At 47.3% G+C, this 12,596-nt stretch overlaps 1 protein-coding gene across 1 annotated transcript in view; it reads right to left on the bottom strand.

Moving 5' to 3' along the window:
• The window catches only part of T265_14212 (hypothetical protein), a gene marked incomplete at both ends in the record, with an annotated part of 36,938 nt that overhangs the window by 18,674 nt on the left and 5,668 nt on the right, over positions 1-12,596 (bottom strand). Inside the window, 6 exons of the mRNA XM_009172597.1 lie at positions 1,835-1,867; positions 1,921-2,126; positions 2,160-2,369; positions 2,407-2,492; positions 2,532-2,627; positions 4,347-4,422. Of these exons, the coding sequence (XP_009170861.1) occupies positions 1,835-1,867; positions 1,921-2,126; positions 2,160-2,369; positions 2,407-2,492; positions 2,532-2,627; positions 4,347-4,422 (707 nt within the window). The remainder of the gene's footprint in view (positions 1-1,834; positions 1,868-1,920; positions 2,127-2,159; positions 2,370-2,406; positions 2,493-2,531; positions 2,628-4,346; positions 4,423-12,596) is intronic.

Raw genomic sequence — 12,596 nt, 5'->3', positions numbered from 1 at the left:
TGGAGTTATCACGGAAAACTTCGTAAGGTCGCGCTGGAATCTTCGTGAGGGCGCGAAAAGCGCTGAGCTAAAAATGCTTGGCGCTGACCAATTAGGGCATGTCTTCGGTCCGTGGCTCGCGCGTCCATCTAATCGATGTGAGCGACTAGCCTCCGGACAATGCTTCCTCGTCATTGGATTTCACGTCAAATAATATCTTACCGCACTGTGAGGTATGATCGCTTATCGAAGATTGGTCAGCTCATTAAGAAAAGAACAAACACAACCACAAACACAACCCACCCAACTGCGCACTGATGATGTCTCCTCGTATGGTGACGAAACGTTTGCAAGCCAATTGCCAAGCTCGGCAAACAGATCAACAGCCATCTGGTCAACAACCAATAAATCTCATAGGCAGTTATCCCTACCAATTCCATTATCATAGGTTGTTGAGCTGTCGGATTATCCTACTCAACCGATAGCATGGTAATTAGCTCCGGATTTAACGATCCAATATGATCCCGCTATTTTTTTCTCCACCATCACAGTCGGTACAGACCTCGTCGGTCCCGTTCTCGCTCGGATTCGCCGTTTCAGAGCAAGGGTGATACAGAAGCGGAGCGTTCTGTTCATTCAGACAGACGAAGCCGGGCAGATCGTCAACGGTGAGAAATGGCCTTTTTTCGCTGTTTTTTTCACTCGGTGGTTTGGTTCTGACCTTTGATTTTTTTTTGCAGATCGCCTCATCGGGCGAAGTCACGTTCCCCATCAACTTGTGGTTCCTCTGATCACCGATCTAGCAGAGAAGGCCGTCCATTCCGCGGGCGCAGGTCTCCCCGACATCACCGGTCTCCACGTGATCCTGACTCACGTAGATCTGACTGGAACGCTGAGCGTGACGAATCACTGCGACGTCGCCGTTTCGGATTAGGGGGTGCGTAGGTACGCCAGATGGTTTTAGGAACATGGTTGGAACATGTACTCCCCATTTCGGAAGCCCGTCTGCCTCGCAGAACCCCTTGCCCAGGGTAAGCGACCGTGAGGTAGGCAGTGTATGGCCAGGCTACTAAGTGTGCAAAACACTTATTAAACTCGGTCGAGTTGTCAACTACCGCCTCCCTGGGTGGGGACTGCGGGACTACCAAGTCACCAGTGGTTAGTGGCACTGGTAGAAATAGCCCAATCGCGCAGTCAGTGGTGTTAGTGCATCAGAATTGTCGCCTTCAAAGCTTAGTTGGCCAGTTCCCGAACGAAGTAAGCATGCCATCGCCTCCAATGCCTGGCTGTATGTCCCACACTCCCCTACTTTCCAGTGATCGAAAGTATAGCAGCTGGGAGCTATGTACTCAAGGTACATGCTTTATAGCTGATAAACTGATTGCTTTGACTGAAAGAGTTCAGTCAGCCAGTGAGGAAGGAAATAGTAGAGGAATGAGTGGGAACCCTAACCCATGACGTTGCTTCAAGACTTCTTGTTCAGCAAAGGGATGACCACTAGACATATGCAGAACGTATTACCGGTAACATATGTGACCATACAAAGTCGTGTGTGACATTTTTCAGCCAACTGACGAGATGGATTCCTAGAGAGTTCCCTATTCCCCATGAAACAATAAATGAATTTCGTATGGTGATAAAACTTAAGTCCTCGGACAAGTAGTGCGGTCGATTCCTGGACGCCACAAGAAAATGTCATCGTCTGGAGGGGTTCACCTCCCCGAGTACGCACGCACTTAGATGCGGTTTTAGTGGACACTGGTTCTTTTTGGTAAAATCCCTAAGAATGAACATTTAGAGATTCCCTCAGACATCAGTTCGTTGGAGATAGAGGAATTGATAAAAAGTGGCCTACCTCCTAGCTTTCTTGCGAGGAGCCAGAGATTCTCTACAAAAAACAGTCATTAGTATGGTCTGCTTGAATTGGCGAAACAAACATACGCCTTGGCACCACTCAGCAGTTGTTCCAGATCCTTGAGCATATCAGAAGCAGCCAGTTCATCAACATCATTGCGTTCTCTTTGGGCATATGTTTCGGGCTCTTTGAGCAAGTGCTCATCATCTGGATGAATGAAACTCGAACTGCTGGTGTCTGACTGATCGGCCGATACAGTGGTACATTGTTCAAACCCATCGTGTTTGAAATGCTAGGAATTCATCATTTGAGCATGAAAATTTACCATCTGATTCGGATCCTCATTTGGTATACAAAGCGCTGGCAACAACCTTTTCCTCAACTCCAACTTTTCATCCACCATTCGCTCCCCGGGTTCTGTCGATTCCGCACCCATAGAAGCTGTTGCTGCCTTCTTCTTATCTTTCTTCTGTTTCGATGTTTTCTGAGGTAACATTTTTTGCACAAGGCGTAAAATGCTTGCGATTAGTGGATCCTTTGAAACAATGAAGATGTTTAGAAGAACGACTTACAGTGAACTCCGCACCTTTCTTCACCAGGGCCGCCTTAAATTTGTCGAAAGTCTGGTTCTTTCGCGCCAAATGGATAACGAATTCGGCTGATAAGAGTAATGTTTAGGGAGAGAAATCAAAATTACCAAGACTTTTGTCATCCAGACCCAAATGATTAGTCAGCTCCGTGCACACTTTCGAAACAAGCGAGAAATACTCCAGACGACGAAAGGCATCGTCTTCTTCAACAACCATTGTATCAGTCACCGTATTAGGTTAGACTGGGTTAACGGGGCTGGAAAACAAAAAGGGGTCAAAAAGATCGTTCGTCATCAGCTAGGCTGAAAAATTTTCACGAGAACAAGGAGTTGGATCTTCTTGGACTATCTTATCAGATTATCTTATCAAGATTTGGCTGCCAACCGATGTCAGTGGCGTTCCTGTTGTCAGTTTCTATCCAGATTGCCTGAGTGAATGCCTGGAGGTGTAGGCACCTCGGAATGATTGTGTTAAGCTAGCACTAAGTCCCTCCCCCATCCACCTTTACTCTTTTCTTTACAATAAGGCTTTCAAATAAGTCACGGTTGTACGGCAGTGAAGCATCGGTGTTGAACACTGACGTCATGCTGTCGATGATGATGATGATCTTATCAGAACAGCAATATGTTGCGACTTTTAAGCATTCAGAATTATGCTCTTCAGCCGCAAACGTAGACTTTCCACTTTACGGGTAAAAGTTTCTGAAAATAAACTGATGACATCAACGCTACTGACACCAGTTAGGCACCCCGTCTTACAGTGCCTCCAGCCAAGCACAGGGAAGGCCACATTGACCCATCCAGGAAGACAAACAGTACCAACAGCACCCAAAGTTTTCGTAACATTCTTCATTCCCTGCCAAATTCTGTCCACCTCCAGGCTTCTGAAGTAGGCACGGAAAACAGCGCTCGTCTCGGCGGGCGGCAACTTGTCATGCGTAAAACATAGCCCAGCCAACTTAGCTGGCATTCCTTGGGTAAAGTATCGTGTGCTTCACCAAACACTCGTTTTTTTATTATCACATTGTGAATTCGCTGGTTTCACCTGAATTAGCCATAGTCCTGAGGTATCAGTAGTTAAGGACCCAGATCCTCCGCCCGTGGTAGCCAAGCCTCGCAGCCGCACAATACACCCAGTACCGTAGTCTGGTATATGCATCCCTTGAGACCCATCGATATGCCTTTTTGACGACATAAGTTGAGCAAATTGGGTCTTGCCTTCGAGATTTGTGCGTTGAATTCGTCGGTCACATCACCCCATGAAACTTCTGAGATGCGTACAGCATCTCACAACTTCCAATGTCAACCCAAGAACTTATAGAGGCATACCATATAGCACGACTTTCCACTTTGTGGGCGCGAAACATATGCCCGAGGACTGGATGACCTTGGTCAGCTTTCAAATCATACTTGCACTTCCTGCTTTTCTAAAAGAGTAGAACAATGTCCACTGTGTATTTAGGTTGACAAGTTTCTCGCTCCAAGAGATCTGAGGCCCAAGAGCTTTCAGACCATTCAGTGTTCACCTCATTACCTCATGACGGAATTAAACCAAAATGTAGAGAATAGAACGCATTACGCTTGCCACATCGGACTGTAGCAAAGGATGAAGTATGAGGGACGAAAGGTATTCGCTTATCTAGGAAATCGTCGGTGCTTTCAAGAACACTGCCTAGAGCTGCGTTGTGGCTCGGAAATCAGGCTGACAACTTCGGGTGGCTAGCCAAATTGCTCTGGGTAGTGTGCAACCCAGAGACTAACACGCCCTTCGATTTACAGAAAGGCGAGTCGTTGCTATCAGTGATTTCTTCGCTCACTTACGGCTCACAGGCCTCTTTGGGCCTGCTGTGAGTATCAGCTGGTACAATTTACGCACATTACCAGTTTCCTACCTCCTCCAGCTGTTCATACCCCTGGACATACCAAGCTTCTCGATCCCCGCAGAAGCTTCTGAGATGAAAGCTGGTAGTTCGTCGTGTGATATTGTACTCCGAACTACCTTAGTGTTGTTTGAGATATGGTGCTTGGATCTGGTTGGCTGCATCATTCCACAAGCACAGCGTCCAGCACTTGTATAGACAGTACGTTCTAGTAACAGTCCATATCCGAAGACGTGCTGTCTGAAAGGAAATTCAATGGGTGGTAGACTTGCTCCCCATCAGGGTCCGAGAGTTTGTCGATGGCTCCTGAAGACTGCAGTGTGAAGCAGAAAGGGGGAAGTGTGTGGATCCGAATCGACATATTGGTTCTAGAATGTACAGCAATCAGCAATTGACCCAAGCCACCAGTAGCTAATGGTGATGTGGTCTGTGTTTGGGATCGGTTCGCACGCGGGGAGGATCATGTGACCAAGCGTCTTCAGTCATTTCGAATGTTAGAATTGTATAGAAACAGTCTTTGGTTGGCAACTGAATGAAGCAGATGTTCGCCTTATCCGTAAGTCTCGAATTCAATCCAAGACGACCACCCAACTGAGCCTCAGTAGCATTAACCTGCCTATTTGAGCATACATACCCTCGGCAACCACGACAATATGAGACATTAGGCCAAAGCAACAAGGTGTTCAAAGCATCATAAAAGCTGTCTTTGGGTGTATCACAGGTACATTCTGTTGGGGTGTAAGTAGAACCGATGAACAGGAAGTGGTTAGCAGTAGGTTTACGGGATACCATCACAGACATTGTCAAACGAACCGCACAGAGGCAACTATCAACAAGGAACCACTGAAGCAGAAACCCTTAGAACAACGCCAACACCAGCAGGACTAGCTGCAGCGGCATTCGGTTCACTGGAATCGTGCAACCAGAAGTGATTAGAAACCGATGAGGGGTCAGTTCAACAACCGTACTAGGGTCTTAGATCATTGAAGACAGACAGCATACATCAATAGAAAGCGAGTTCAGTGTACAGGTTACAGCAGTCTATTCCTGGTTTGTTTCAGGGTGCAAATGTTAAAGGCTGGTAGGTGGAATGAGCGTTGGGGTTAGATTAGATTTCGACGTGTCTGCTTTCGTGACGGCCTAGATGAAGGCTAACGACAATGGACGGCGAAAGGATGAGTTGGTCTACGGAGATGTCGTTAGCAATGGAGTGGAGGAGAGAAGGCACAGGTAAAGAAGAAAGTGGGGGGCGCCAACAGTAGCGTGTTTTCGCTGTTCTCCCTGCTGTAGCCAGCAATCAAGGCGACCCGGATAAGGCCTGATAAAGCCACGGGACGGCTGGTATGGCATCAGATTGTGTAATTCATGTTTGTACGTGAGCTGGGGTACTGCCAGGGCATCACTACCTAGATAGGACGATGAAAGAGCGACATGGCTCAAGTGGTTGGAATGCGAATTTACTAACCGGAAGATCCGTGGTTCGAACCCGACCTCTGCCTCTCAACTTTCCCTGACTAGGCTTAGGCAACCTGGCTGTACCCCAGCCATCGTGCTTCCTTCGGGTGGCATGGCATATAAGCACCGGAAGGCTGTTACAGCTGAACGATAAAAAATAAAAAAAATAAAAAAGGACGATGAGGATGCTTAACCAAGACCTTTGGCTCAAAAGCCTAACTGCAAGGTAGCGAGCAGCGCAACCTACATTTTTAAGGAACAAGTAACCAAATATTCTAACCCCCAACCTGGAGGACCGGTAGACCGTCGGTCAAGCACCTACACCCATTTACGGACATGGTATTGGGCTCTGCAAGCGTCGTAAGTACACTCCCCAGTATAGTTCCATGGGTTTTGGAGGTGCATAAACCATCATGCAGTAAGGTGCAGTCTGTTCGTGATGGACTCCGGAGAAACAGGTTACGCGTGTTAATGGCTTGAGTTCCAACGTCTAAGAGGTTTGCTGCATCCCAACGTCCGAAACAAACGAGCTTTCTGATACTGAGTTTCTCTCTTGTTTACTGGCCACCCCGACCACTGGGACAGCATAAGATGCACTACTTAACGACGAATCCAAGCGAACCGCTGACGAGAGAAACACCATGAAATCATCAGGATTTTATTACGGGTGGAGTCCCCTGAGCTACCCGACTGCTGTTCCATGGTGCACTCCTTGGCCTTGCACACCCAAGTTTGAAATCCAAGATAGCAGCATGAGGAGAGCTGTCAAATAAGGTAGATGCCTTGACTGTTGAACCAGAGCTGACCTCATTTACCCAATCCACCTGAGGCGACTGTATATTTCCACCATTGCCGGTTTGAAATCAGAATTTAGCAGACTCCCTTAGATAACCAATAAACCCGTTGTAGCGCGGGTTTTCGCTACCTCCTATTTGGTGACGAAATCCCTGCCACGAGAAAGCTGTGAACAGGACTTCCGAGGCAGAGGCTATATAGTGGCAGGTCGTTGAGAGCATAGCCCCGACCACACTTAGGCATTAAGAGGGTTTTGCACCTAAGTAGCAAACAATCTGCACTGGATTTTTCTCGCCGATAGGGGGCTGGTATTAGCGCTTCATTCAAGTTCATATGGTTCCTCAAGAAGTTGAATTCATGGTAGCCCGTTGAAAATTTCCTCAAAGTTCTCATCCCATCCTTTAAGACGAGGCTTCTGTGAGGGAATTGATATCCTCTCCTCTCTGTGGAGCTCCACTAGCACGCACCCTCCTTGAACTGGTTGATTGGAGTAGTGGAAGCAGAGTGCGGCTAGTTTCCGCTACGAAAGCTCGAACCATCGGCCGGAACATCGATACCCCTGGGCTCGCCACTGCTTAGCCTTTGAGGGATCTGCGTGCACCATCATTGTCGTTTGTCACCGGTAGTTTCCATGACGTCAATAACAGCTGCTGATCGTGCTTGTGTCTGGTGTTCAAAGGGTTGGGCGGACTATCCCGGAACAGATCCGCTCAAAAGCCGTGGACACGGATTTTCCACCAACTACCAATCGCCATTCATATTGCCATTGCTATTACCACTTCATTTATTCCTGAAAGCCTTGAGTTAACCTAGCGAGACGTCGTTTAAATACAGAAGCCGTCTGCTTCAACAGGAGTGCTGCAGCAGGGAACCGGACTGATATGAGCACATATAGTGCCATCGTCCGGTCAAGCTATGTGCTCCAGAAGAAAAATCGTTCAGATGTAGCACCCTTTCGGTACCTAGCTGCCACGCCACATGAATGAGGCACGAGGGATGGGATACTGTCAGGTCGCTCAAGCCTAGACATGGGAAGTCGAGAGGCAGAGGTCGGGTTCGAACCACGGACCTTCCGTAAGTAAATTCGCGCTCTAATCACTTGGTACATCTCGCCCCCACCCTATCTAGCTCCAGAGGAAACAATAAACTAAAACTCTCCACCGAATGTTAGCTACCACATTTTCCAACTGAGTCAATAAGTGGTTTGCAGCTGCTGATCTCAATGCAACGAGATTCGAACGCATGTGTTTGAAGCTTGCACTGAGCAAAAACAAACGAGGGTCAGCATACAATCAGTAAAGTTGATCTCCATTGTCAACGTAATGCGGCACGGATTCACGGATCGATACACAGGATCGAAGCGCTCATCTAAGCTTCCCGGGCTTGCTTTGTTCTTATCATCTAGCGGCTGACGTTGTGTTTAACTTTTTACTCGCTATTCGTTGAGCTAACTGTGTTTCCTAATGTTTTGGCTGGCTGACTGAAATTGATAGAAGATTAAAGCCAATCATTCGGCAATCTTCGTTCTCTGTTTCTGGCACAATCATCCGAGTGCGCAACAATTTGGTCTTCTATCAAAATACAATGGAACGATTGTTTCGCCCAGATCGGTTTGACGCCGACCCCCAATCCTCTTCTGCTTCAGAACAATGGATCCATTGGCACGAGACGTTTACGAACTTCCTCTCATGCATCGAACTCCCAAACGTTGACAAAAGAAAACTTTTGGTAAATTTCCTTTCTCCGTCCGTCTATCAACATGTTTGTGATTGTACTACTTACGAAGACGCCATCCAGACGCTCGAAAAGATGTACATTAAACCCAAAAATGAAGTGTTTTCCCGCCACATGCTGGCTACTACCAAACAAGAACCGGGCCAATTATTCGACGCGTTCCTGCAAAAATTACGTTACCTTGCCAAGGACTGCAATTTTCGTGTGGTTTCTGCCGATGAACATCGGGATGAGGCTATTCGAGACGCTTTTATCACAGGCTTGCGGTCTAATTCCGTTCGCCAACGACTACCAGAAAAACGCACTCTTAGGCTTCAACAAGTTTTTGACGAGTCACGTCTGCTTGGACATGCTCAACAACAGTCACCCTCATATGACTCGCCTTCTCATGTTCTCTGTGGAGCCGCATCTATCAAAACTGATAAACCTTTTACTTCAATTCGTGATGCACTTATCTCTCAGACGGACTCTAATGACACGATTGCAAGCACGTCCTTATCTTGCTTCTTCTGACAATGAACGACGAGTACTCCCGCTTCCCATTCGCCTTCGCGTGTACGGATGTGTCCTCATCCCCCGTGATCAAGTGTTTTAATCAGTTGTTCTCTTTATTCGGAATGCCCTCATACGTCCATTCTGATTGTGGTGAAGCTTTCATGTCAGGTGAAGTACAAACGTTTCTTCACGACAGGGGTGTGGCAACCAGTCGAACTTCCATCCAATCCTTCGGCAATCCTCGTTCTCTGTTTCTGGCACAATCATTCGAGTGCGCAACACTGTTCACCTGAAAGACTCAGGCAAAAAAAGGTGTAGCACTGCTCTTTAGGTTCTCAGCGCGAAGCAGTAATCTTGCCAGCGCAACGACTCAACTAAAAAGGCGTCTAAAAGTGCCTTGAACTGGGTATTAGATGCAGCGTGCACAACTGTCATCCCACACGCCAACTGCCCGAAATGATAAAAACTATTGCCTAATAAAAGTGTGCGCTCTGAGCTTGAAAATCTTACAATGTCGCGTGTTAGTTGGTTCAACGGTGGAAAATCTGTTGGCAAAATTTGTTCAAAGAGGATGTAAGCAAGTATTAGGTCTCCTCAGAGGCAATGATATTCCAGGAGAAATAGAGCCGGGCACCACGAGACGCGTTTCATAGCTCACGGATTTAAGGCCGGCAACCATTTTCGTAGCAGCTCGTTTGACACGCGCAATGAGGGTTCCGTCCTTCTTGCGTCCGCAGTAGACACCTTAGTTGGCGTATTCAAGAAGCAGTCTGACGTAGACTCAATACAGTATCCTGAAGTCCATGCGAGCAATGTTCACCGAATCATCCGCAGAAAGGCGAATGTCTAATGAAGTGATTTTTCATGGTGCAGTGAGGACATGCTTCAACAGAACCAGATACCGAAATCCTTTCGGTATCCATCCTCGTTATGTCCTCTGGCCAACTCACATCATGCACGACAATAACGTTCGCCGAGTCTCCTCAAAATGACACGGACGCACTCCTCGTCATTCAGAGGAAGATGACAATCCAACAACCACTGCTTTGTTTTGAAGGGTACTGTGTAATATGCACGCTATGGAAGCACCAGGGGACAGTGATTCGCCGAAGGCAGGTGTTCACGACAATTTCTGTGGATGGAAAACGGAAACAAAGCTCATGAGCCAGAGCCCAGATACTTACATTGAATCAATCAAAATGACAAACCCCGTATACTACAACTGGCATTCGAACTCCAGGATTCAAGTCGCCCGCAAAAATCAGACACATTTGAAAGAACATCTGGAAGGTCGTTGGTTAGATCAGAAACAGAAGTGGTCCAAAAACAGCCTTGAGGATCTTCAGTGGAGACCAGCGCTGAAAGAGTAGGTCGAGCCTATTTTTGCTTGGAATATTTTGTCTGATAAGAACGCTGTAGAATTTCACTCTGAATCCCATAAGATCCGAGTATGGAGCAGCGGAACGTGTGAGATCGTGCGATCAAATGTCTTTCAGAAGTCGAAAAATATGGTATTCGTCATGAGATCTTTGTCCTTAGCTTGAGTTAACGTTTCCATAAATACGAGCATTCTTGTCACGCGAGAACGGTTCGGGAGGAATCTGTGTTGCACTTAGAATATCTAGTTGTTTGTGGTGAGGTGATTTAAGATGGCCAGCTTCAGAATGCGCCTCATCACCTTGCACGTCACGCTAGTGAAGCTAATAGACCCGTAGCAGCCGGGCGATTTTCAGTCACGGCTTTGTAGGTTGGCATGACAATCACTTTCTCCTAAAACGGACGGAAGGTCGCCTTTGTCAAGCAACTGACGAAAAGCCATGGAGAAATGCCTTGTCAGTGTAAGTGAGGGTTCCTTTAAGATCCTTGGATAGACCTCGTCCGAACTCAACGCACTGAATGAGTTCGTCTTGTGCAAGAGTGGACGAAAGTCCTCCGTGAATAACAAGTTGGTTAGAGGCCGTTCGTAGTTACGTCTTGACAAGATTGAATGTGACGAGATCGCTGGGGCAGAATACAGGCCGGAGTAGTGTTCTCTGTAGTCTGGGTCAACTGCGGGTTTCTGTTCTTCAAAGAGAAGGCAGTTGGCTTATTTCTTCGGCGGTCTTATGTACTTAAATAGCACGTTTTTGTCGGGCGCGTTCCAATATCGTGGCTTGCTTCCGTACGTTCCACTGGCGGATTTCCTAATTACAACGGTGCCGCATTTTCCGGAATACCCGTTCGTTTTCTACGTCACCCGTAGTTAGCTTTTGTAAAAATAGTTGGGACCTCTTTTCCAGAAGACGCCGAATCCTTTTAGGTAAGCTTTGGTGCATCCGGCTGCGCGCCGGCTTTTGAGGACCATCGCATCACCCTCATGAACTTTCAGGACAATGGTCCTGTATAAGTCTTTAACTAAAGCTGGGGCCAGGTTAAATTGCTCCCGGAAGCTACTCGTTTCACGAAAATCTGCACAGCAGAAGTTTCGAATCCACATTTGAAGCTCGGGATTTCTCGCACAGTAGCAGATGTCCCAGTGGAACGTTAATTAGCACCAGATCACCGAAGTGTCTTTCGTTGGTGATAACCAAATCCAGTAGGGATGGCAGTTGTACTGTGCGGTATATGGTGGATGTGACGACACGTTGAGTCCAAGCGCTTTGTTCAATAACTTTGATCAGCGCCACTGCAAGATGTCCAATAGGCCCGATGGGCTGGAGCTTATTCCAGAAAGCCCTGAGGCCGGTAACGCCACATACCAGCGAGATGATTGACATACAGGACTCACGGATTCAGGGATTGACACATAGGATTCAAGGATTCACGAATGAACGGATTGACACACAGGACTCACGGTCCACGGATTGATACATAGGATCGAGGCTTTTGCCCAAGTTTACCGGGTCGCTTTTCTTCTTGTCGGTCAGTGACTGTCGTTCACCTGAAAGGCACAAGTGAAAAAAGGGTGTAGCACTTTATGTGCTCTTTATGTTCTCAGAGCGGGACAGTATGCTTGCCAGCGCGAGGGTTCGCATAAATAAATGTCTAATAGTGCTTTAAACTGGGTTCTAGAAGGAGCGTGGACAACCGTCGGAAGAAGGTCATTCCACACACCTACTACCCGAAATGAGAAAAAATTTTGTCTAATGAGTGTATGTGCTGTGAGCTTGAAAATTTTATTACTATGTCCCTGCCGGGTGTTTGCTGGGTGAACGGTGAAAAACCTGTTTGCCAAGCTTTGTTCAAACAGGGCATAAGTAAGAAGTAGGTCCCCTCGGAGGCGACGGTACTCCAGGGGAAAGAGATCGAGCATCGCGAGGCGCGTTTCGTAGTCCACGGATTTAAGGCCGGTAACCATTCTCGTGGCGGCCCGCTGGACACGGCTCGATGAGGTGAGGTCTTTCGTGTGTCCTGACTGTCTTTGATCTAGTCGAACCTCATGCCCAATTTTCCCAAAAAGTTGAAAAATAACCCATTATTGCTATATCATCAGGTGTTCCCCACTGCTTGTGACACTGTCCCCTTTTTGTGCAATCCGTACCCCCACAAATCCCTCAGTCATGATCAATTCTGACTGTAAAACTATGATCATGCCAGACGGTATGCCACCCACAAGTTGGGAATAAACATTACTATTATTATTATTAGCGGCCCGCTGGACACGCTCGATGAAAGTGACGTCTTTCGTGCGTCCTGAGTAGACAACTTGGTTGGCGTACTCCAGGAGCAGTCTGACGTAGGCCCCATAGAGTATTTGGAAGTCCATGCGAGTAATACGAGAGAAGGTGCGTCGGATCATCCGTAAAATGGCGAATGCCTTTTGGGCCGATTTCTC

The sequence above is a fragment of the Opisthorchis viverrini genome, assembly GCF_000715545.1.
Source record: "Opisthorchis viverrini unplaced genomic scaffold opera_v5_159, whole genome shotgun sequence".
Classification (NCBI taxonomy): Eukaryota; Metazoa; Platyhelminthes; class Trematoda; order Opisthorchiida; family Opisthorchiidae; genus Opisthorchis; species Opisthorchis viverrini.
Note: the sequence above shows the minus strand (reverse complement) of the source record. Positions and strands in the feature narration are given on the sequence as shown.